This window comes from Tyto alba, unplaced genomic scaffold, assembly GCF_018691265.1.
Source record: "Tyto alba isolate M040663 unplaced genomic scaffold, T.alba_DEE_v4.0 Super-Scaffold_6, whole genome shotgun sequence".
Lineage (NCBI taxonomy): Eukaryota > Metazoa > Chordata > Aves > Strigiformes > Tytonidae > Tyto > Tyto alba.
In genome coordinates, this window is record NW_024881327.1 from 56,437,590 (window position 1) to 56,462,502 (window position 24,913).

At 59.0% G+C, this 24,913-nt stretch overlaps 1 protein-coding gene across 12 annotated transcripts; it reads right to left on the reverse strand.

Moving 5' to 3' along the window:
* Positions 1-520: 520 nt before the first annotated feature.
* On the reverse strand, positions 521-23,953 carry LOC116962506 (protein O-GlcNAcase-like). Of its 12 annotated transcripts, none has more exons than XM_042807821.1 (17): positions 22,788-22,926; positions 19,175-19,226; positions 11,109-11,206; positions 10,474-10,604; positions 9,525-9,696; positions 9,070-9,168; positions 8,447-8,731; positions 8,007-8,135; positions 6,794-7,491; positions 6,305-6,676; positions 6,059-6,233; positions 5,702-5,758; positions 4,672-4,757; positions 4,323-4,427; positions 2,513-2,604; positions 1,891-2,083; positions 521-1,809 (listed from the first exon to the last, which is right to left on the reverse strand). In XM_042807821.1, exons 1-17 carry the CDS (start codon positions 22,825-22,827, stop codon positions 1,231-1,233), a joined length of 3,363 nt encoding a protein of 1,120 aa, XP_042663755.1. In that variant the 5' UTR covers positions 22,828-22,926; the 3' UTR covers positions 521-1,230. The 12 variants fall into 12 exon arrangements, with proteins under 12 accessions (XP_042663755.1, XP_032852419.2, XP_032852391.2 ...); XM_032996528.2 differs by having other exon boundaries at positions 521-1,281; positions 1,638-1,809; positions 6,305-7,491; XM_032996500.2 differs by lacking the exon at positions 22,788-22,926 and adding an exon at positions 23,866-23,953 and having other exon boundaries at positions 6,305-7,491.
* Between the last annotated feature and the right edge of the window lie 960 nt (positions 23,954-24,913).

Consider the following 24,913-nt stretch of genomic DNA (forward strand, 5'->3'; position numbering starts at 1 on the left):
CTCCCTCCGGGGGCCGGGGGCGGCCAGCTCTGGGGGGTGCAGAAGAGAAACCTTCAGCTCCTTTCACCCCTCCCTCTCAGGACATTCCTAAAGGCTGCAGCAGGATGGCTGGACAGATGTCCACCCCTTAGACATCCTGCCCATCCTGGACGCGCAGCAGCCCCCAGACCCACAAAGCAGCCATGACCACAGGGCAGGCCCAGGCCTGGGGGTCCTATCCCACAGGAGAGCCCCATCCCACAGGGTTGGGATGTGCCCAACCCCACGGGGAGCCCTGCCGTGAGCCCGCATTGCCAGTGCCAGTAGCTCCTTCCTGGAGCATGGGGCGGGGGGAGACCAAGGTCTGGCGAGCAGCTGCAGGGGCAGATGTGCGGGGAGCTGCTCTGCGTGCAGTCACACAGGATCAGCTATAGCCACAGCCGGGGGGAGGTGGATGGACAGGGCTGTCTGAAAGTTGGCATGAGGGTGTGAGAGGGACATGTTGGTACCCCAACACTTTCCTCCAAGACATGAGCCATGGTGAGAGCCCAGCAAATGCTTTATTGCCAAGGACAGCACTTCTCTCAGCCCCTGGGCAGCAGAGGTGGAGGCTGCCCCACTGTGTCCCATACCGGATCGGTCTATACAGTCAAGCAGGTCCTTGGTGCCAAGAGCCAGTCCTGGCACCAGCTGCCCAGCCCAGGGCCACACAGGATGGAGAGAGCTGGACAGCCCTGTAGGACAGGGACACTTCCTTAACCCTAATGCACTGTGCCATGCTCCGAGATCACCGCTCTAAATACTGCCCAGGTGGCTCCCGCCAGGCCTGGTGATCTGCAGACAGCCGGGGGATGTTGCTGGCTCCCCAGCAAAGGTGGAGGGTACTCAGCAAGCAGGAACAGTTGGGGAAGGAGTGGAGGGGCCCTGATGCCCAAATCTCCTGATATGGCAGAAATACCTCTCTGTCGCCCAAGGACTCTCACAGCCTAGTCCCCTGCACACATCCCAGTGACAGCCTGCTCACCTCCAGGTCTCCCATCACCTGTACCTTCCCTGCTCAAGGTGTCCCTCTGCTCCTGCTCCCTCAGGCCGATGCTGGGCGGGATGGGGGGGTTAGCCTGTCCTGTGGCACTGCCTCCCCGTGCCCACACCCAACACAGCGTGCTCAGAGGAGACGTCCCAGGAGTTGAGCGCCAGGAGAGCTGCCCCAGGCCACTGGCAGGGCGACAAAGCCCAGCTTGCTGTAGAAGTTCAGCTGCTGCTGGTCAGCAGCACCGACCTGGCAAAACACTCCCCGTGACCCTGCAAGGAATGGGAGAAGTCAGGCCCCTGGCACCAGGAACCCAGCAGTGGGGCTGAGACCCCCTCCACAAGGGTGTCAGCCTCTCCACTGTCCTTTGGCACCGGGTGCCTGCATGATTCCCAGAGGCACAGGTTCATGTGTTCCCTGGTGCCAGGGGAGGGCACAGTGTCTGGGAGCTGGGGCCAGACTGCATCAGAGAGGAGATGGGGAGCCCCACTGAGGGGTACTCCAGCCCTGTGCTGAGAGGTGGGGTGCAGGTGGGGCCGGCTCCCAGCTCTGGGGTGGGCAGTTGGGACAGAGCTGTGCCAGATCAAGGGGGCCTCAGTCCCCCCCAGCACAGGGAGGTCGTGCTCACCGTTGGCCCTGAGTGCACTCAGCAGGCAGATAGCCAGGCTGCGGCTGGCCCCCACATCCAGCACGCGGGGGACCGTGCCCAGCTGCACCAGGGAGGGGAAGTGCTGCAGCACAGGCAGGGGCACAGCCGGCGGCTCTGCGTGGAAGAAGAGCAGTGCTTCCTCCAGGGCATCCTGCAGGAGACAAACACAAGTGAGGGAACCCCCTCCGTCCCCCCCATACCTGCTCCCCCTCTGCTCCAGGTGCCCCCTCACCTGTCCCAGAGCTGGGGCACCTGCACCCAGGTCTCGGGGGTACTTGTGCCGTACGGCTGGCAGCCAGCTGCTGTTTCGCTGTTGCAGGAAGCCTTCAGCGCAGAGCGCTCCAGCTGCGTAGCCGCACAGACCACCCTCATCCTCCAGCACAAACGTGTACTCGGGGCTCAGGCTCAGGAAGCTGCCCAGCAGCCTGCCAGCCAGAGCAGGAACAAGGCTGAGCTGACACTTGGAGCCCAGCCTGCCCCAGGGAAAGCTCAGACCAGCCAGTCTCCTCCTTCCTGCCCCAGCAGGACAGCACCCCAGTGCCCACTGGACCATCCCTTTAAGACCCACCCCAGCAGAAGTGTTCAGCCAAGGGGAGCCACTGCAGTCCCCCCCGCAGCCAGGCTGGGCAGTCGGTCCGTCCCCATGGTGGCTACCATGACCCAGCTGGACATTAGCACCGGGACTGCCCTCCCTGTCCCCTCACACAGGGTGAGGCCACCACCACCCGTGGTGCAGGCGGAGCTGGTCCCCGCAGGAACACCACAGCCTCATGCCACGACCCCTCATCACCCAGCACACAGGCAGGCTCGGCATGTGCCTGGCAAGGGGGGAGCCCAAAGGGGGCACGTCTCACCTGTCCCCAAGGAGATCAGGGTGGGCTGCGAGGATCTCTGCGACTTTGGGGTCACAGTCCAAACTCTCCCGGCACATTCGATAAAGCTCTCCCTGGAAGACCCAGATCCACCTCAGCCCTGGCTTTGCCTGCCCTGCCTAATCCCACTGCTGCCCCTCGGCTGCCTGCCGCCCCACCACAGCCCCAGCCCCAGCCCCAGCGCACGGCATGCCAGCAGCAGCCCCAGGGACCCCGGCCGGGGCTGTGGCCTCCAGCACGGCCCGGCCAGGGGCAGGTAGGAAGGTATGTGCTTCAGTCATCCAAGGATGCTGGTGTCTGCCAAGTGATGCACCGTGAACCACCTTCCACTGGCCTCTGAGGCTCGTTACCACAGCACAGCAACACTTCAAAATGAGAAATTGCCATTCCAGTCAGGCATCCCAGAGCAGCAGCTGCTGAAGAAATGCCGCTCGCCCCAGGACGGAGCATGCTCAGAGCAGCAGAACAGCAGTGAGACCGATAATGAAACTCAAGCCTCCACAGAGCATGTGCAAAGTGGGACATCACAAAATTGCCCATCTTGGTTAGATTTGAGTTTGCTGCTCCACACAGAATCAGTGAAAAGAACATCCCAATAAAAGCATTGCTTCTTAAGGGAAAGCTGATTGACAGGGCAAGACAGTGCACTTCTCAGTGACATTTCCAGAACGGGCTGAAGTGCTGAGCTGGATTTTTCTATCGAAGTTTCACTGGACACAGACATTCAACTTGTTAAAGTTTAGCCAGATCAGATGAAATCTGACAACAGGCAATTGAAGACAAGCTCTTGAAATGTGAATTTGTTGGCAGCTGCAGTCTGGTATTATAATCTCCTCTCATGCTTGCAACTCCTCCTCTGTTATTTACAAGCACTGCAGCTGTACGTTTCTGGGTACTGTATTTAGCAGGGATGAGCAGTTGTGTCCATGATGGCTGGATTTGTAGTGTTAGCACTTCCTTTAGCTAGGAGAGGCAGCAGAATGAGGGAGCAGGGTGTTCCCTGCAGACTGTGGTACGTGGGCTCTGCTGGACTTGGCACGAGCGTAACTTGTGTCCACCCACCTCCAAATCCTCCCTTTCCCTCCCCATCCCATCAAACTGCTGGGATGCTAGAGCTGGGGGGCTGGCAGCAAACAGGTCACAGCTGCCAGAGGCTGCTGCCTCTCCAGTGGGGAATCATCCTGTAAACTGGCTGAGTGTTTGAAGAAGGGACTGATTTGGAGATGAACCTCAACAGGTTCAAGCAGAGCCCAGAGCTGCAGACTGATGAAGGCTGCAGGTCACCAGGCTTATCCTGTTCTGGATCTTTCCTGGCACCTGCTCACGGTCACTGCTGGATATCAGTGCTGGGGGTGCTCTAGAGATTGACCTTGCAACCTGGCGACTCCAAGTCTGTGCCAGTTTATCTGTGGCTGTGCCTGCTGCTCAGTTCTGAGCTGGGTCTCCCTCTCCTGCTGCTGGCTGCCAGGAGGGGCTCTGCCTGGGTGCTCGTCACAGGGAGGCAGGTGATGGTCCCTGCCAAGGCCACTGGCCACAACACTCGCTTTTCAGCCCAGGGGGGTGACATGCTGCCAGACACAGCCTTGGGTGACCTACCCCAGGCTGGCTTGCTCTGAGTGGGGGCTGGTCCCCAGAGGTCCCTTCCCACCTGCATCACTCTACACCGCAAGCTCAGTCTTGGGGTCAGCCGCAGATGAGCATGTAGCTCGTTAGCACACGTACAGCACAGGCTATGCAAAGGTGACCTCTGGCCCGAGTGGAGAGGGCCACCCCTTTGGGTCAGGGCTCCCACCTTGTCCAGGGGCAGCAGCGGCCGCAGGAGGTACAGTTGGCTGGACGGGAAGAGTGGAGGCGGGTGGTAGAAAAGGTCACAGCTGTTCCCCACGGGCAGCAGCGCCTGGAAGAGATACAGGGCATCAGGTAGATGGTTGTCCTGGCTCCAAACCTTGTCCTGGAGGCAGCAGGAGGAGGGTCCTTCTGAGGCACCCTAAACTCCAGGAGCCGCAGCCAAGGCACAGAGGCCAAGGGCAGGTCTGCCTTCCTGAGCTTGCAGCAACCCAATGGCAGGGCCACGAGCAGCTGCTGGGATCCGTGCTTCCCAACAGCTCCGTTAGCCCCCACAGATACGGGCATGTTCTCACCTGCAGCTCTCCAAAGAGGCCCCCACGGCGTGTCCAGGGCTCAGCGTCCCCCCCCAGCAGGATCGGGGCAGTGGTGCTCTGGCACCCTGGAGGCAACAGGAGACAAACACATGGGAGATGAACAAAAACCTGCTGGGCCAGGGGTACATCAGCCTCCATCACACATCAACATCACAATCCACAGCGGTCACAGCTCTGAGGATCTGCCCCCACAGCTGCGCAGCCCAGGCATGGGACCTCACCAGGGCTCGGGCAGCCAGCCCCATGCCCTGGGGTAGCAGCACACCTGCCGCAACAGGGCCAGGAGTAGGGGAATGGGGAAAGGAATGGTCTTGCCTCTATGAAAGGCATAAGACAACTCAAGGCTACAGTTGGAAAGCTGCAGCCTGGCACAGAGAACAGTGCGCTGCTTTGCTGCCCAGCTCTGCAGTGCCTGTGGGAACTTGCCCCTGTGCAGCTGCTTCCCTGTGGAAGTGGTTCAAGGAACACGGCCCTGTCTCACACTGAGCTTGGAAACCCTCTCAGGTTGTCATCGGGTAACAGTTCTTGGTTTGTAAGAGGTCACAAGGCCCACAGAGCAACCAGGGAAACCTAAACCAGAGGAAAAGGGGCTTCCAAAGTGATGCACAGGCATTCAAAATCCAACCTCATCTCTGTCACCTGGGGCATTACAGCTCCCAATGGCTCATGGATCCCTTTTAGCAAAAAGACTAAGGGGCCCTTGAACTAAAAGGGCTGGGGAACCATGCCCTAGAATTAGGCATTCCTTCTAGACTGTGAGAGATGGCCAAGAGCTGCTGTGATGACTGCCCTGTCCCCAGCAGCCGTGCTCCATCCTGCCTCGGTGTGTCAGGGCACGTGGGGGTGACAGCCTTCCCACGGTCATTCCCACTCTGCTCAGCGGGCAGTGCATGGGGAAGGGCAGCCCGATGATGGGTGCCGGCTGCTGCTGTGGGGCTGGAGGTGATGGAGGGCAGCAGCCAAGGCCCCACTTCCTAGGTGGGTAAGCCAGGGCAGCACTGGTACTTACAGCCAAAGCAGCTTCCCCAGGTGCCCTTGGGGTCAGGGTCACAGAGGAGATGGCCATCTGCAAAGGAGGCGAGGTGGTGAGCACAGGACGTGGGTCAGTGGTGGAGAAGGTGTCAAAGGGAGGTCCACTCCCAGGAGAGACCCCGGCACCCCCCGGCTGGACACAGGGACCCCAGACCTATGGGAGGGGGTCCCAGACACCCTTAAGGGGGGGACACAGTGGATCACTCAGAACAAGCTTCAGATGCCCTGGGTGTGCTGCAGTGCCAGGGGGACCCTGCACTTCAGCAGGGCTGGATTTGGCCAGGGTGTGATTATGCGCTACAGGGCCGCAGGGGCTGTCTCAGGGGCCACGTACCCAGCCAGAGGACGAAGGCACTGGCAGCCAGCAGCATGTTGCGGATGTCCCAGAGGTAGGGGTGGAGGTCATAGAGCAGCGCTCGTCCGGCGCTGCTGACAAAGCGGCTGTGCAGGCGGCATGTCTGAGCGCAGAGCAGCTGGAAGGTTTGGGCTCGGCCACGCCACTGCATGCCCTGTGGGCAGACCAGGTGTCAGCGCAGCCGTGACAGCCACAGTTCCGCAGCAGCACCTGGAACAGCCTTACCCCACAGCCATCGGGTGCCGTGGCTGGCACCCCCACGCTGAGGCTGTTTGCCCAGAGCCACCGAAAGTGCTCCAGGAGATGCTGCGCCAGTGGCCCATGATGGTAGGGCAGGTAGAAGAGCTCCACCAGCATCTGCACCTCCCCCAGCGTCAGCGGTGCCATGGGGCTGGACCTGGCCTCCTCTGGGGTCAGTGGTGCCATGGGGCTGGACCTGGCCTCCTCCAGTGTCAGCAGCGCCATAGGGACAGACCCAGCCTCTTCTGGGGTCACTGGTGCTGTGGGGCTGGTCCTGGCCTCCTCTGGGATCACCGGTCCTGTGGGGCTGGTCCTGGCATCCTCTGGGATCACTGGTCCTGTGGGGCTGGTCCTGGCCTCCTCTGGGATCACCGGTCCTGTGGGGCTGGTCCTGGCCTCCTCTGGGATCACCGGTCCTGTGGGGCTGGTCCTGGCATCCTCTGGGATCACCGGTCCTGTGGGGCTGGTCCTGGCCTCCTCTGGGGTCAGTGGTACCACAGGGCCAGACCCAGCCTCCTCCAGGGTCAGCAGGGCCATGGGGCAGGACACAGCCTCCTCTGAGGTCAGTGGTGCCATGGGGCCAGGGCTGGCGCCAGCTCCATTAGTGAGCGGTGCTGGGGGGCCAGGGCTGGCACCAGCCCCATGCCCTGGGGGTGTCTGGGGTACGTCAGCTCTGCTGGCTTCAGGCTGGGTACTACTGGGGGGCTGGCAGGGGCTGCCACCTCCTGTCCTGTCATCATTGGTGGGTAGAGGAAGGTTCTGGCTGGTGTTGGCCCCATTGCTGCAGCATGTGGCAGGGCCCGGGCCGTGGAGGGTCTCGGTAGCCCCTGGGGTTCCTGCAGACTGAGCACTCCCAGCTGTGCTGGGCAGAGCAGAGGAAGGCTCGCAGCTTGCTCTGACCCTCGTGGTGAGCTGGTCCCCGTCCCCCGTGGGGCTTTGCCGACTGCCATCAGGGGACCTGCTCCCATTGTCCTTCTTGGGCTGCGAGGTCACCTTCCTCCTTCCCTCCCCTGGTGCCATGTGGCAGGGCTCAGGGCCACGCTGGTCTGCCCCGCTGGGAACAGAGTCGTGGGGCTGGGGGTCGGCCATGACCTTCTGTCCTCCTGCTCTGCTGGGCTGTATCCTCGTTCCTCCCTTGAGGCTGACACAGGGGTGTCCCGGGGTCCTTCCTCCTGGTAATAAGAAGCAAAGGGGCAGCCCCTTTGGCACCTACATGGAAACTGCTGCCTGTGGGGCCCAACAGCCCTGGGGGTGGCCATGCTGGGAAGCTCCATCTCTGAGCTGGCAAGGACCAGGACCGTGGGCTTTGCATTACTCCGTGATCTGGAGTTCGGGCCTCTGTGGCTGGTGAGTGTTTGCCACCTTTCAGAGGCAAACACTGCAAAACACCAGGTTTGCACCTGGCTGAATCTCCCCTTCCAGAGCCATATTATGGCTCAGGCTCCCACGCTGCCAGCTGAGGAAACCCTCTCTGGGATGCAGCCAAGGCAGGAGCACCCATGGGGCAGCATGGCACGACAGACACCCACCCCTGCCCACCACAACTCACACAGACCCCACTGCCACACCAGCAAGAGAACCCCCTCCAAACAGGCAGGGCATGGGGCTCCCTCACCCCACCCAGCAGAGCTGGTCCAGCATTCTGGAAGGGGTGAGGGATGCTGCACCATGTGAGTTCACCACCTACCTTGCTCCAAGGCCTGCCGGTTTATCTCCACCACCCAGGCATGCAGTGCCAGCTCCAAGGCCTCCTGGGGGCTGTAGCTCCTCTCCTGTGGGCCTTGGCTGTCCCCCAGGGCTGTCGCAGTCTCCATCCCTAAGGAACTGGAGCTCATCAGTCCAGGCAGTCCCGCTCTTTGCTTGATGGAGCTATCCCACGCCACACTGAGGGAAGGCAGCCCACCCCCTCCTCCCCAAGGAGATGCCCCCCAGGATGGATCCCATGCCCTGAGATGTTGGGTAGTGCCCAACCAGGTGAGACACCTCACCCAGGCTGCCATGCAGGAAAGCTTGCAAGGCTGTGGCAAAGACGGGCTGCAATGGGCAGGCCCTGCCCTGGGTGCACAAGCTCACTGCCGGTGCTGAGGCCCCAAGCACAGAGATGCCTGGGGCTCTGGGGCCAGGTACCTGCAAGATCAGGGTGGGCACAGCTCCCTAGCTCGCTTTGAAACCAGCTGCCCAATGTGTGTATGGGGATGAAGTTGGCCTGGAGCTCGCAGTTGGGGTTGAGGAGCAGTCCATGGAGCCTGGGCATGAGGCCAGGGGCACGTCCCGTGTAGGGGCCCAGGAAGACGCGTCTGCAGTCATAGTCGTTGGCATACAGGTTGTCCCAGATGATGGGGCGGCGCCGCAGGACACCCTCCACCTCCTCCAGCAGTGCGGCCGAGAGCTCCTGTGACACCACCTTTGGTCCTGGAGCATCACAGCACAGATGTGGGTAGAACACACAGGCAGCACAGGCCATCGTGCACACTCACAACAGGGGTGCATGCATATCTGGGCACTGAGCACAGACATGAGGGTCAAGCTGCCCCACCTCACCCTCCCTAGTCAGGAGAGCAGACCCACTGCCTGACCCACTCCCTGCCTGTTTGGGGCTGCACACCCCGATGCTGAAAGGTACCACAGCCGAGCCACTCGCTGGCACCTCTCCCAGGATGGAGCCCGCAGTTGCAGGGTTTGCAGATGCTGGCTCTTGTTGAGAAGCTGCACAGTGCTGCACACCCCACAGAGCCAGGCCAGGCGCTCACCCGTCCAGATGACACTGATCTCTGGGAGCAGCTCCTGGCCGATGGTCAACAAGTAGCAGGACTGGCTGGGGCTGGGAGAGCACAGAGAGCTGCAGTATTCTGGGGAGAGAACACAAAGCATCCCTTGTGGGGCAGAGATTCTGGGAGAGGAAAGGCTGCCTGGGATAGATGGATAGGAGCTGGGGAGGTGCACGGTGCAGGGAATACAGCATGCACAGCTGCTGAAGCGACAGCCCTTCTGCAGCCTGATCCTGTCCTAGTCCTGAGATCTCCAGGGCTCCTGCAGGAGCATGAGGGGGCTAGGGAGACCCATGGAGGCTGTCAGAGCAGTCAGCTCTCAGCAGTTACTGGTCCTGGGTGCAAAGGGCACCCTGGGCTGCTGTGGGGTGCCACGGCTGGCCAAGCACCGGGCTGCCAGGGTGGGGTGTCTGGGGCCTCATGGCTGCAGGTGGTACCTGTAGGGCAGAAGAGGAAGACGGATGGTTGCCCAAGCTCCCGGTACACCTCATTGGCCACAGAGGCCTGAGCCTGCGCCAGGGAGGTGAAGACGTCTCTGTCAGCTTGGCACATGCAGGGGTCGATGTCATCGAAAAGCAGCGCGAAGGAGTGGCATCCCATGGCAGCCACCTGCAGGCAGGGGCACAGCTGCTAGCATCCCTGGGCAGCAGAGAAAAAGCAAGCAGGGAGCCCCGGACAAGCTCCTGCCGCCTGGGGCCGGTAAGCAGAGCAGAGCTCGGGGGTGCCCGAACAGATGGCAGGCAGAGCAGCCCCTGCCGCATCCCCCACGCCTGCCCATCGGATGCCGCGCACAAAGCCCGGCCGCTCCGTGGGTACGCAACAGCCCCGTGTCCACGGCCCACCTCACTCCCACCGTGCCACTGCCGGGCAGCCCTGCCTGCTCCCCGCCACCTCCGCCGCACCCCCGCATCGCCCCACAGCACCGGGAGCCCCATGGCACGAGCAGAGGCTGCTGGACCCTCAGGAGCAGCCTCGCCGCACGCCCGGGGAGCTGGCCCCTGCACCAGGGCTGGCTGGGGACAGCTGGAGAGGTGGCCGGGCATGGCTCAGCACTCTTTATTTCAGTGGCTCTTTATCCTCCCTGGGGACTGGGGGCTCAGCATCAGCCTCCAGTGCTGCCCAGCAAGCTCTGGGGCTTGACTGGTCCCTCTCCTGCCCTCAGTACTGCCTGCCAACAGCCAGGCATCCACAGAGCCCTTGGCTCTCTGTCACCATGACAGGGACAGCATGTCTGCCGCTGGGCACCCCACAGAGCTGCTCCCTGATGTGCAGCAGCAGGAGGGGTTTACAGCCCCACACCAGCCTTTGGGGTGGGCATGGGGCCCACACACAAGCACATGTGCCCCTCGCCTGGGAGCAGTGGGATGAAGGAATGGCCCACGGTACCTGCCTGAGTTTTTGCTGCAGCAGGAGACGATCCCCAGCACTTGAAAACACCATGTCCTGGCCAGCAGAAATGGCAAAAACAAACTCCACACTCTGCTCTTGGGCAGCTTCGATGAGAGATCGTATGTGGACTGGGGACAAAGCAGAGGGGGTGCTGTGAGCGCTGGGAGGCAACAGATGGAAGGAGACAAGGCATGGAGGGAGAAGGAACCACAGTGGCCCCAAAAGAAGGAGCTGAGGGCATCAGGAGGCGTGAGAGGGAATCTGGAGGGGAGAGTCCCAAGGGCAACAGTTTCCAGTTCCTTGGGACACAGAGGACCCGCTGCAAGGGTCTGTGGGCCCTGACATATTCGTGCATATTGCCAGAGACCCATGTCAGCACGTTCCCATTCTGGGTGGACTCCTAGGCAATTCCATGGGATGGGCAGGGTCTGGGAAGGCTCCTTGTACCGGGCAGGGTCTGGGGGTCTCCTTGCACTAGGCAGGGCCCGAGGGGCTCCCTGCAGTGGGCAGACTCCTGGCAGGACGAGTGGTAACAGCCAGCCTGACCCTGGCTGAGATGCAGACCGTGCTTCACCCTCGAGGACCCGGGGTGCCTGCAGCCCACCCGTGCTGGGGCCCAGCAGAGCCGCTACCTGCCTCATGCTCTGTGTAGGGCTCTCGCCAGAGCAGCCGGTGCTTCAGCTCATCCTTGGGCGCGTACATGTAGCAGTTCAGCCCGCTGCGGTTCAGCCTGCGCAGCAAGGACAAGGGGTCATCCAAGGCTCCAGGTGGGCTCTTTGCAAAGAGGCACCCAGGCAGGTGCCAGCCCACCCCTCCGAGAGCTCCTCGGCTCACAGCACCCACTCCTTCCCCAGAGCTGCACCACGTCCTGCAGCTTCCAGCCTCTGCTCTCACAGACTCTCCCAGACTGTGGAGCCGCAGCTCTTCCCCTGAACAGGGAGCCCTGCCTTGTGTACTTCTGATGGCCACACGGAGACATAAATCTCACCCAGTGCTCCCAGTGCTGAGTCCAACGATTTGTGTCATTTAGGGACCTCCAGAAAGATAGTGCACCTGGATGGGAAAGTCTCAGAGACCAGCAGGACAGTGCCTCCTGGGAGATGGGTTAACACCTGTGCTGCAGGGGAAAAAGTGAGTGGGAGGGACCAGTTTAGCCTCACCAGCCTGTTTTAACCACTCGACAAAGTGCTGTGATGATGAAAAGCTCAATGTCCTGAGCAAGGAATGGAGGAGGGGGGAGTAGCCAGAGCAGCCTCCGGGGAAGGAAAGGGGGTCCTTGGGGGGATACTGAGAACGAAATGGCCAAGGAGACAGAGGATGGGGCTGGAGTGGTAGAGGGAGCAGCTCAGCAGTCTGCTGCTCCCCAGGGCCCCGAGGGTGCAGGTGGCCCCAGCCCTGGAGTCCAGCTGTGGGGCTCCATCAGGCCAAACCACCCCTGCAGCTTTGCAGCAGCTCTTTCAGGGCTTGCAGTGAGACCTGGGGAAGCACTTAGCATCTGTATAAGCATGTCTGGGGGGTAGGTTTCTCTTCCCTTTCTCTTCAGCCATGCTTCTAACTGTGGAATCAAGAAGCAAACTTGTTTGTAGCACAAATACACAGGCGGTGAGGTTTTCTGTTGTGACTAGGGATTCCGGGTGAAGCAGGTATGTACAAGCTAGTTGCCCCCCCTGGATGTGAGGGGTCTCTGTGGAGCAGGATCAGCCAAGACACCTTGAAGAGCTGGCACCTCACCACTCCCCCAAGCCCAGTGTCCAGGAGCAGGGCGTGCCAGCCAGGTGCTGGCTGGCCTCGCGGACTCAGCCTGGGGTACCTCTCTGGGAAGCACACACACTGGGGGAGCCCTCACATCATCGCCTTGAGAAGGCCATGTCCTGTCTGCATGCTGGCCTGACTCCCAGGTAGTCCCTATATGCCTTCTGCACCATTCCCAGATCATGTCTTGTTCACCTGAACAGGTCAAGACCTTCAAAGTTATCACTCTACAATGTTTTTTGCAGCTACTGGGTCTCACTGGGGCTCTTTTGCACTCTTGCATTCTTCCATCTCCTCTCCAGTGAGACACCAGCACAGGACACAGTGCCACAGCCCTGGCCCAGCTCTGGATACGGAGGCTGCCGCCTCCTCACAACCACTGGATTGTCCCTTGCCTGCCCTGGTCTCCCTTTCCTCACGCTGTGTCCAGACATGCTCTGCACTACCTGCCCAGTTCCTGTACAAACACCTTTTTTTGGGGCTGTGTTAGGTGGTGTTTCAATGGAAGGGGGCCCAGAGCAGGCAGTGTGTTTACTGCTGAGGTGATGTGTGTACCACAAACTGCTGTGGTCTGACCAAAGGAAGTCAGTCAAAAAATCCAGGAGGCCTGAATGGATGAGCAAGGAGCTCCTGGACAAACTCAAACACAAAAAGGAAGCCTACAGAGGGTGAAAGCAAGGACAGGGAGCCTGGGAGGAATACAGAGAAACTGTCCATGCAGCCAGTGATCAGCTTAGGAAAGCTAAAGCCCTGACAGAATTAAATCTGGTCAGGGACATCAAGGATAACAAGAAAAGCTTCTGTAAGTATGTCAGTGATGAAAGGAAGCCTAGGGAAAATGTGGGCCCTCTCCAGAAGGAAACAGGAGACCTGGTTACTTGGGACATGGAGAAGGCTGAGGTACTCAATGACTTTTTTGCCTCAGTCTTCACCGGCAAGGGCTCCAGTCACACTGCCCAAGACACAGAAGGCAAAGGTGGGACTGGGAGAATGAAGAACCACCCACTGTAGGAGAAGATCAGGTTCAAGACCATCTCAGGAACCTGAAGTTGCACAAGTCCATGAGAACTGATGAGATGCATCCATGGGTCCTGAGGGAACTGGCGAGTGAAGGGGCTAAGTCACTATCCATCATATTTGAGAAATTATGGCAGTCTGGTGAAGTTCCCACGGACTGGAAAAGGGGAAACATAACCCTCATTTTTAAAAAGGGAAAAAAGGAAGACCTGGGGAACTACAGGCCAGTCAGTCTCATCTCTGTGCCTGACAAGATCATGGAACAGATCCTCCTGGAAACTATGCTAGGGCACATGGAAAATAAGGAGTTGACTGATGACAGACAACATGGCTCCACTAAGGGCAAATTGTGCCTGACCAATTCGGTGACTTTCTATGACAGGGTTACAGCACTGGTGGATAAGGGAAGAGCAACTGACATCACCTACCTGGACATCTACCTGCAAAGCGGACACTGTCCCACACAACACCCTTGTCTCTACATTGGATTTGATGGATGGACCACTTGAATAAGGAATTTGCTGGATGGCCGCACTCAAAGAGTTTCAGTCAACAGCTTGATGTCCAAGTGAAGAGCAGTGATGAGTGGCGTTCCTCAGTTGGTGCTGGGACTGACTCTGTTTAACATCTTTGTTGGCAACATGGACAGCGGGATTGAGTGCACCCTCAGCAAGCTCACCAATGACACCGAGCTGTGTGGTGTGGTGACACGCTGAAGGGAAGGGATGCCACCCAGAGGGACCTCAATAGGTTGGAGAGATGGGCCCATGCAAACCTCATGAAGTTCAACAAGGTCCTGCCCATGGGTTGGGGCAATCCCAAGCACAAATACAGGCTGGGTGAAGAATGGCAGGGAGTTGGACCCAAACCATTCTATGATTCTGTTCTATGACAGCTGCTGTGCACACCCTGCTAGCAAGGCTCACAGAGAAGCTCCAGAGCACCCTTCTCTGTCACACCCAGTTAACGTGGGGTCCAGCACTGCTGGCACTCCGTTATCTAACAGGTCACACTGATGTTGATCTACTGACATTAGACGGCCTGTCAGAGGAACTCTTTGGGACTGCAAGATTTTTGCCAAGCCATGCAGGTGAAAAGCCCGATTGACGAAAAGCAGTGAGTGCTGAAGCAGAGCTTTGGCAGGGTGGGCAGCAGAGCTGGGCAAGTGTCAACCTGCGGCAGGGCACTGGGCCTATGTAGTTTTCAGGTGAAAAGACCAAATAAGCAGAGCAAATACAGCACTCGGAGTGATTTGAAATGGCTGTTAAGCTGGGCTTCAGCAAGCAGTATACATCTTAATACAGCCAAGCATAAAGTCCTACTTAGGTAAAAGAATACAGAATATATGGTGCCTGAAGTAACAACAACATAACGAACAATCAGTTGAACATAAGTGCCCTCTGCAATGCCACTGTTAACTCAGCATAAGAGAAAGGCCCAGATTAATCACAGCAGAGTATCAGGCAGGACTAGAGAGATTTGGTGACCTCTGTGCTGGCTGCAGATGCTGCCAAGAGCAGCGACCACGGTGTAGGAAGGATGACGATAAACTAGAGTGAGTATGTCAAGGAACCACACACACAGATGCAGAACGCCTGCAAGCAAGAGTCTTGGAACCCATTCTGCTCACCCTCCCCGGGGGAAAGTCTCAGCCTGCCAGTGCTCCAGAGGAGGGTGTCCTGGGTTGAGTGAGTGGTGGAGTTTTTTGGTGGCAGGGGAGGGGGCTATCGGGGCGGCCCTCTGTGAGAAGCTTCTCGAAGCTCCCTCAGCTCCATGCCAGCTCCACTTCTGTTTGGGAAATTGAGCAAATCGGCTGCGCCTCTGCGATAATGTATTTAAGAAGGGACGTGATGACGGGCAGTCGGACTGGTGAGGAAGTTGTGGCAGCTGCATGAACACCAAGGTCAGTGGAGGAACGGAGGAAGAAAGGAGGGGGGAGGTGTGCCGGAGCAGACACCCCCCTGTATCCTGTGGGGAGATGGCAGGGCGGCCCCCCCCTGCCACCCATGAAGATCTACAGTGGAGCAGACATTGATTTATGGCCTGTGGCTTCTGCTTGCCTGATCAAGGTTCTGTGCCCGAAGAAGGCTGGGGTCTCATGGGAAAAGGTAGCCCCGCTGCTGTAGTTCAGCGCTGGGAGGATTGCAGCATGCGGGGGTGTCCCACGCCAGAGCAGCTCGGGAAGGGCTGCAGCCGTGGGAGGGACTCCAGCTGGAGAAGGGTGGTGACCCATGACGGAGCAGTGTGGGGAACGCTACAGCCCGTGGGAGGAACTCACATCAGAGAAAGTTTGTGGAGGACTGTCTCCTGTGAGAGGGGGACCACGATGGAGCAGGAGGAACAAGTTCCAGACACTCCCCTCACCGAAGATGAAGGAAGTAGCAGCACTGACTGCACCCCCCATTCCCTGCGCCTGCGCCACTGGGGGAGGAGGTAGAGATATCGGGAGCAGAGCTGAGCCGGGGAAGAAGGGAGGGGTGGGGGGAAGGTGTTCTCAGGATGTGGCAATGCTTCTCTCTGTCCTACTCTGTTATGTGTTGTTAGTGTCTGTAATAAATGTATGTTCTTTTTTTTCTTCCCCTAACGAGTCTGCCTTTTGCTCGTGATCATAAAGGGGGGTTTTTCCCCATCCCAGTCCTATCTTGAACCCCAAGCCTGGCTCTCTGTCCCTTCTCATTGCTGGAGGGGAAGAGAGAGAGAGCTGCTGCATTGTGGTTGGCTACCAACCAGGCCTAAACCACGACAGAGGGAAAAGCCACACCCAGCAGTCAGGGACATGACGGGGTCCAGGGTTGACTCACAGGGACACGCATTTGGGCGAGACGGGAGAGGAAAGGTCTCCGGCTCTCCAGATGCTCCACTGCAGTCAGAGCTGAAGGGAAACAGGTCTGAGAGAGATCATCAGGAGATTAGACTGCACAGTCATAAGGTCCTTTCTGGCCTCCAAAAGCACAAATTCCTTCCAGAATCTCCCCAGCAATCCAAGACTCACTGGAAATTATCAGGACTGGGCAGACACCTCCCTAGACAGCTCTTTTGGCACTCCTGTGTGAAAGCCATCTGATATATTAATTTATTTTTATTTATGCTCCTTAGTCGATGATGGTTTACATTTTCCCATGATGAACAGACTGGGAAGCACTTCATGTACTCCATGATACAAGTGCCTCATCTTGTTTCTTTCCAGAGAAGAAAAACACCGATGAACATACTGCTTACATGTGCAAACATGTGAACATACACCCTAGCCCAGTTCCAGGCAAGGCTGTCATTAGACCTTATTATTTCTAATATACTTTAAAACATCACATGTTGTTTTACTTCCTGCACATTTTCCCCCAATTTTCTAAGCTGCATTTTTCTGTATCAGCATCTGGTCCCTGCACTATGGTCCTTCCTTGCACTTGGGACGGCTCACACTGTCACCAGCGCACTCCCCCAGCACAACGGGCGCATTTCCCACACAGCGCAAAGCTGCCAGTGTCACCACCAGCACAGGCACCAGCACACGGCCCTGCCGTCTCTGGCCCACTACCCACACTGTCACCAGTGCACTACCCACACTGTCACCAGTGCACTACCCACACTGTCTGTCACCAGTACGCTGTCCCTGCTGTCACCAGCAGACTCTCCACACCATCCCCAGAGTGTTGCCCATGTCATCACCAGGGCAGTGCCCACACTGACCAGTACACTGCCTAGGCTGTGACCACCACGTTGCCCATGGCAGATGCTCCACGGGAGGCCCCGCAGGGCCCCATGCTGTCAGCACAGGTCCTGTCAGTGTAGCTCCTCGGACTGATGGCCAGTACATGGGTGCCAGCTGCTAGGAGAGGGCTTTTTCTCTCCTGCACAAATGAAGTCCCATCCCAAGGTGATTCTCACAACCAGCCAGTGACAGATCGTGCCCACATCCTTCTGTCACAAGGACACAAGGGCCACCTCCACATCAGGCAGGGATTGCAGCCTCAGGATCATAGAACCATAGAATGCTTTGGGTTGGAAGTCACCTCAAAGCCCCCCCAGTGCCCCCCCCTGCCCCGGGCAGGGCCCCCTTCCCCCAGCCCAGGGGGCTCCCAGCCCCGTCCAACCTGGCCTTGAACCCTTCCAGGGAGGGGGCAGCCACAGCTGCTCTGGGCACCCTGGGCCAGCGCCTCCCCCCCCCCCCCGCACAGGGAACAATTTCTGCCTTAGAGCTCACCTAAATCTGCCCTCTGGCAGTTTAAAACCATCCCCCTCCTCGTCCCATTCCCACCCCCTGACCCAGAGTCCCTCCCCCCCTCTCCTGTCCCCCCTTTAAGCCCTGGGAGGCCACTCTCAGGGTCCCCCCGGAGCCTTCTCTTCTCCAGGCTGAACCCCCCCAACTCTCTCAGCCCGGCCCCCCAGGGGAGATGCTCCAGCCCCCCCAGCATCTCCGTGGCCTCCTCTGGCCCCGCTCGAGCAGCTCCGGGTCCTTCTGCTGTTGGGGGCCCCCGAGCTGGCCCCAGCACTGCAGGGGGGGCTCCCCAGAGCGGAGCAGAGGGGGAGAATCCCCTCCCTGGCCCTGCTGCCCCCCCTGCTCTGGCTGCAGCCCAGGGCACGGGTGGGTTCTGGGCTGCCAGCGCACGGGGCTGCCTCACAGGCAGTTTTCCCCCCACCAACCCCCTCAGTCTCTCTCCTCGGGGCTGCTCTCCAGCCACTCCTCGAGGGCCCAGCCTGGGTTTGTGCTGGGGATTGCCCCGACCCCCGGGCAGGACCTTGCCCTTGGCCGTGTTGAACTCCACGAGGTTTGCCAGAGCCCCCTCTACAGCCTGCCCAGGGCCCTCAGGATGCCATCCGGGCCCTCAGCGTGTCATTGCACCACACAGCTCGGTGTCACCGACAAACTTGCACAGGTGGATAAAGGGGCCACTTGTGCCAGTGGTAGAGTGATGCAGGTTTTTTGTGTTTCCACAATGACAGGAGGCCAAGCAGGCTGGAAGCACCTGCCTGCAGCCCTTGCTGGGAGCGCAGGGCAGCAGGGATGGTGGCCCCAGACAAGGCGAGCTGGCCGCTGGCTGGTGGCTGCGGGCATGCAGCGTGCTGTCCTGCAGCCAGTGCACCCACAGGGACTGGTGCCACGTTGCAGTGCCCAGGCCTGCACGGTTCAGAGACGAGGCAATGGATGCTTGTCCTGACAGGGCAGCTCCCAAGGTGGGCTTCAGCCCATTGAACACCCCCATGTTATCTCTGACATGGACCCCAGCCCCTCTGCCTACTCCCCAATACCCCTCCTGCACACGGGCTGCCTTAGCTGACCCACATCACACTGCTGCCAGGGCAGAGCAGCTTTTCTGTTCCCTCCAGAGGCAGCATTTTCAGGCTCGTGTAGCCCCCCATGCTCCTCTCCAAACCCTTCCCAGCTGCCATCATTCCTCCCACGGTGTGGGCAGCAGGGTCTGACCCTGTCCCACTGGCAGCTCCCCGAGGGTCTGCACACTCACCGGGGCACCCATGCCAGCTGCATGGTGCCAGCATGCAGGGGCTAGTGCCCACCCAGCCCCCTCTGGACCCACTTTCCCCAGCCAAGCACATCTGGCTGCAGATGGGCTGTGGCAGAGTCCCAGCACCATCTGCCGGCACAGGGCAGCACAGCCCGCAGGCATCTGTCCTCGGGCTGCCGGTCCATCCTGCAGCCGCCACACCTGGGCCCAGAGCAGGGGAGTCTTTCCTCTGACCCGATCTGGAATGCCAGAGTGCTGGGACAGAGCGAGCACTGCAGGAGCAACCCTGGGAGAAGCATAAGCCCCCTTCACTGCCATCGACCCGGCTTCCCAAAGGCAGGCCAGCCCCAGGAGCCTCTCTCCAGCACGTTTTCCCTCACCACTCCTGCCTCCACAGCACTCTGGCTTCCACCTTGTCACCTTGCCCCAGGCTAGTACCTTCAGAGAGGAAAATTCAGGGTACTTGCCATTGAAAGAGAAGTTTCCTCTGTTCCATAGACCATGGTCTCCCATAGAAACCTGCAAAAATGGGGAAAAAAAAGCCAAAATGCCATTGTCAGTAACCGCCTTAAAAGTCTCTCTCTGTACTATCCCTAAGTGGCTGTTCTTAAAACCAGAGATCCACCAGTTACTCATCTACGGGTACTTCAAGTGTCTATTATCCTGCTATGATCTTGCTGGGCATTGGTATTCAAATAAGTTGGTATAATGTCTGTGCTTCCATCCTTCCCAGAAAGAGGCAGCTGTGAAGAATTGCACAAGGTAGCGCTTAACCTGGGAAGGGGAATTTTCACAGTAAAAGCCAAGCCTAGAGGAGATGGCTGAGGGCTGTCTAGGTTATAAGGCACTCAGGCATGACTTTGGGGTGCAACGTAGCACAGAGCTATCGTACATCCATCCTAGAGTTATCTGCCTGGGGATTTTCTTCTTTACAGAGACCAGCTCTGTGTGTCTCTGCATCTCTCAGTGTCTGTAGTGTCAGGCTGTGTCAAGTAAAGCATCGTCACTCCTGTATGAGCTATAAAAACTGCTCTCTAACCACTGCACTACCCAGACTGCGCCAAAATTGCACCACCACAGCTCTCCCCTGCACCCTGCAAACACATACCTGCATTGCAGCAGGGCAGGACTTTGAGGCAGCATCCCTGTCCCATGGCAAGCTGTTCAGATCAGGAACATATAACCAACCTGCAGGGATGCTCATGAGTGCTGGGACTGTGACTCCACAAGACATTTCACAGACACTTTGTACCTCACTGGAAAACACCATCCCCATAAGCTTGCAAAGGGAAAATTCAGAGAGAGAAAGCACACCAGGGAGCAACCTTACCAGTTGTCTGCTAACAAAAACACTCATCAATGAGCACCAAGGCTGGCCGCAAGGACATTGCCCTTCCAGAAGGTTCACTTCAACAAAACTGAATGCAGGAAATACAGATCTGGAGTCAGCAAATTCCCAAGTGTTCCTTAACATATCCACTTTTGCTGCTTGCAGGCTTTATGGCTGTTGAGCACCAGTGTCTGACACAAGCTTGAGGCTGCAGCACCACAGAAGCTGACAGTCTGCCCTGTGCTCTGCATGGCAGGGAACTGGTCTGTGACTGGATACAGTGAGCAGCGGCACCAGTGGACATGCAGCACACATTCCCCATTTAGAACCCCTTTCAAGGCAAGGCCCTTCCTATTTCTACATGTAGGAAGACCTGAGAGGTGCAGAGTTGTCTGCAAAGCCAGTGAGAAAGTGAGAAAGAATACCCAGTGGAAAGTAAGCTAGTTCACCTGGGGACAATGGAAGAATAGGCAGGTAAATGGGTTTGGGGAGATGCAGATTTGACAGCTTCTTAAAGAGGAGGTTAAGGAGAACCTGTAAGTGCTCCAGCACAGACCTGAAATGTCGCAAGAGAAGAATCTTCAGTCACGTCAAGTCTCTGCAAGATCTGGCAGCTGCAATGTGAAGTCTCACAGGAAATATGTCTTGAACAGTGATGGCAATTAGCCATCAAGGCAGCTTCCTAATTTCAGATGGGGTCTGCATCACGGGCAACTTTTAAATCAGTCAATGCACTTTCTAGCAGACAAGGCCAATGGAAGCAGATATTCAGGGAGGTGAATGCATTCACTAAACTGGGAGGTGCACAAGGGCAGATCACAATGACTCTGTTAGTCTGGGAGAAAGGACCAGCTCACAGCATGTGGCACGAGGCCAGCAGTGCCCAGAAAAGCACCCACTTTTCCCTAAAGCTCCTGAGTGCACTGGAGCCAGCCTGCCTGGGAGGGTGCCTCAATGCCCTTCTTCTGGCAGCAGCCCACCCTGCAGCCCTCAACACCAACCTGGGGCAATGGTGCAGCAGGTTGAGCCACAGCACACACCAGACATTATCTTCTTTGCAGGTAGATCTTCTACCTGCTTGAATATCTACACAGTTATTTCTCCTACTTTGAAATAATATATATTCACCTACTAGCCATCCCCTACCATGCATAGGGCCAAATTTGTGTCCACTCAAGGATCCCAGCAAACATATCACCCAAAGAAGATATTTCTACAATAAACAGAATTTCCATTTCCCAATCCATAGGAACTCCTGCTCAGCTCACAGTAAGGTTCCATGAGTCCCTGTACAGCACCTGCCTGCAAGTGCATCACATTTTGCTGTGAACTGACAATGCCTTCCAAGTATGACACTCATCCCCTACACATGCCCTGACAGCAGCAGCTCTGTTGAAAATGCCATCCTAGTGTATTCTGTCCAATAAAGTGGCTTAAATTGTATCAGCAAGATCTGGTTGTACCTGTGGCTGCATCTCCAAAGCAGTGATGTTGGTGCTCTGCTTTTTTAAGACAGATGAGCACTGATGAGTGATGATGTACACCTGTACCTCAACTCTCACATGGTCCAGATCACTACCAGTCAACACCATCACTTGCCAAACTCTGGACCATCTGGAATGTCCCAGCATTTTCTTCATGACCATTAGCAAAGTCCTGATGAACTCATTGGGAAGCAAAGCCCCTAGGCCCCAACTGTCCCCCAGCCCCTCTCCTGTCCTGGGTGCTGGTCACCCAGGGGTGTCAGTCTGTCCATGTTCTCTGGCTGCTGCTAGCAATGTCCAGCATGTCCGGAGGGAGCAGGAGGCTCCACGTAGGACCCATCACCCCTGGCCTGCCTTGGCCCTGCCACAGCTGTACCCTGCTCCACAGCCTGCCCACTGCCACACCACCCTGTGTACCCCGTCAGGGCCTGTGCTACCAGGGCGAGGGATGCCTTTCCTTCCTCCTTCTAGGGACCTGCTCCTCCTGCACTGGCTCTGCTGGCAGCATCTGTGCCCTTCTCTTTCCCAGGTCAGCTTTACTATACCAGAGATTTTTGTCTGACTCATTTCTTTTCACTATCAACTTCCCCATCCATGCACTTTCTATTTATTTTGTGTTTATTTGCATGGTGCTTTTGCTTCCTCACAGGCAAAGCAGTGGGCTTCAGCAGCATACTGTGCTGCCAAGAGCAGTGGAGATGCTTTTGCCCAGTGGGTGCCGGGTCTGGCCCAGCTCCAGAGGTGCCACGCTGCAAAACAGGAGCTGGGGGTGGGGGGAAGAAGGACAGGGCTGAGACATACCGGGCTGCCATGAGAGACCAGACCGTTCCTGGCCAGCTCTCGGTACTGCCCGAGGCAGAGCTGCACTGCGGGCAGGGAGGCAGGAGGGGCACACACCAGGATGCTGCCTCCACACCCGGGGCAGAGGAAAAAACACTGCAGAATGCTGGAGGCAGAGCAGCGGATCCCCATGCCCCACTGCAGGGTGGGGCGGGCGGGTCGCCAGTGCTGGGATGGCCGTGGGGTACAGCAGTGCTCTGGGGCAGAGCTGGGGAGCATCAGTGGGGTTGCTGGTCCCACACCGCTGGGCAGAGATCGGGTGCTGTGCAGGGGCCCGGCTCCCTGCCTCCCCAATACCCGGGATCCCGGGCGCGGCTCGGGTCCCGGCGGCCCTTCCCGGCCCCTGATCGCTCTCAGCGGACCAGGCCAGCCCCTGCAATGCCCGGACGGGGCACCGGCCCCAGCCGCGGCCCCCGAGGGACCTACCTTCCACCACGCCGCAGAGGAAGCGCGGCCGCCCCGCCATAGCCGCGCAGGAACGGTGCTGGGGCGGGCGGAGGGGGGCGCAGGGGGGGAATGGAGGGGTGCGCAGGGGGGGGATGGAGGGGTGCGCAGGGGGGGGATGGAGGGGTGAGCGGGAGGATGGAGAGGTGCGCGGGGGGGATGGAGGGGTGCGCGGGGGGGATGGAGGGGTGCGCAGGGGGGGATGGAGGGGTGCGCAGGGGGGGGATGGAGGGGTGAGCGGGAGGATGGAGAGGTGCGCGGGGGGGATGGAGGGGTGCGCGGGGGGGATGGAGGGGTGCGCAGGGGGGGGATGGAGGGGTGCGCAGAGGGGGATGGAGGGGTGCTCAGAGGGGGATGGAGGGGTGCGCAGGGGGTGATGGAGGGGTGCGCAGAGGGGGGAGATGGAGGGGTGCGCGGGAGGATGGAGGGGTGCGCGGGGGGGATGGAGGGGTGCGCAGAGGGGGATGGAGGGGTGCGCGGGAGGATGGAGGGGTGCGCGGGGTGTTGCGCGGAGGGGATGCGCGGAGGGACGGCTCCGCTGCCTGCCCTCCCCCCGCGAAGACGCGCCCGCCGCAGCGCAGGGGGCGGCCCCGGCGGGTGGGGCCGAGGGGGGGGGGGGGGGGCCGCCGCGTAGCCCACGGGCAAAGCCGCCCCGCGGAGGGCCGGGCTCTTCAGCCCGCCCTGGAGGTCGCCCCCCCAGGAGCTGCCCCTCGGCACCCCCGCCGGGCCGGAGCCTCCGCCGCCCTGCCCACGGGCTGGGGCCGGCCCGCTGTAGCGCCCGCTGCCCACGTCAGCCCCCAGCACCGTGTCCCCGGTGCCTCCAGCTGCGGGTGCTCTCCGAGGGCAGTTACTCCTCCCACCTTCACAGCCTCCCGGGACCTAACAGCCCCAGGCCCCAGAGCTGTTCCCCAGTGCTGGGGTGTCATTATCCCCTCATTTTCATCACTGAGCTGGCACTTTCCCCACCGGGACCCTCATGCCGGGCCAAGGGTGTGACGCCTGTCGGGCTCACCAGGTCCCTGAGATCAGGACTGTTCCATGTGCCCTGCACGTGACTCACCTGCTTGCATATGTCAGGCTGCGATTTCCTTTCCGTCACACTGCTCTGAGCTGTTGACACATGTTTGGCTCGTGATCCTCTCTGTCCCACAGGTTCTGGTTTGCGGAAGTGCTGCCACGTCATTAGTTCCCTATCCTGCAGCTGCAGTCAGTGGTACCTGCCTACATGCAGGACCGTGTGTTTGACATCACTGAATTGCTCTACTCTTTTTCTGATCACTTTTCCTGTTTGTCGGTCTCATTGCGAGGTGGACCTGTGGTCTCCAGAATCCCTGCAGCCTTCCCCAGCCAAATGGCATCGTAATCCAGAGAGCCAGTACACGGCTTTGTTACCATGCAGGTGTGAGGGATGGAGCCAGGAGATAGCAGAGATACACTGCCAAGTGCCCTCCCAGCAGCTGCCACCACCTGTAGCCATTTCATCCAACCCACAGGCATGGGCTTGCACAGAAGTGGTCGGAGGTCTAGAAAATTAGGATCTGTGGCATCTCCCTCTTCCCTTTGCAGGTTAATGTAGTGCTAGGCAGCCAAGTCACAGTGTCTGAGCCATCAAAGCAGCAAGGAGGCCAAGAGCAACTGACCAGCAGTGACCTGGCAGGGAAGAGGCCGTCGAAGTGCACTGCAGGCAAGTGAGGTCTGCCCAAAGCTCAGCAGTGTGGCATGGAGAGGGCTGTGCAAAGCAAGCAGAGCCCAGAGGACTTAAAGCCTCAGCCCCTGGACAGGAATCTCATAACCAGACTCACACACAGCAATAACAACTGTGTGCTGGGTGCGGGACAGACCATGACACTGCAGGAAAGGCAGCTCTGTGTTACCAGGCTGGGTTATTCGTGTGTAGGGAGCAACTGCTGGCACTTGCTGGGAACAGGCCATGCTCGTGCTTGCTCTTTGCCTTACAGCCTGCACCAGCCCCCGCCGTTTCGCTGCTGGGGAATGCTGAGTTCAAGCCTGGCCCTGTAAAAGGCTGTTGGGGCAGACTGGAGTGGCCAGCCATGGCAGGGGCACTGCTGAGAGTGGCCCAGTGCCCCTGGAGTGGCCACAGTGCCCGG

What these genes read in the sequence shown, in the direction of transcription:
- LOC116962506 (XM_032996492.2), bottom strand. Translation starts at nt 22,827, where the DNA reads ATGGCGGGGCGGCCGCGCTTCCTCTGCGGCGTGGTGGAAG. An exon ending in AGGAAACTTCTCTTTCAATG is followed by an intron (nt 11,207 to 19,174) that starts GCAAGTACCCTG and finishes CTTGCTGCGCAG; the next exon opens with GCTGAACCGCAGCGGGCTGA. An exon ending in CTGGGGAAGCTGCTTTGGCT is followed by an intron (nt 4,758 to 5,701) that starts GTAAGTACCAGT and finishes TGTTGCCTCCAG; the next exon opens with GGTGCCAGAGCACCACTGCC.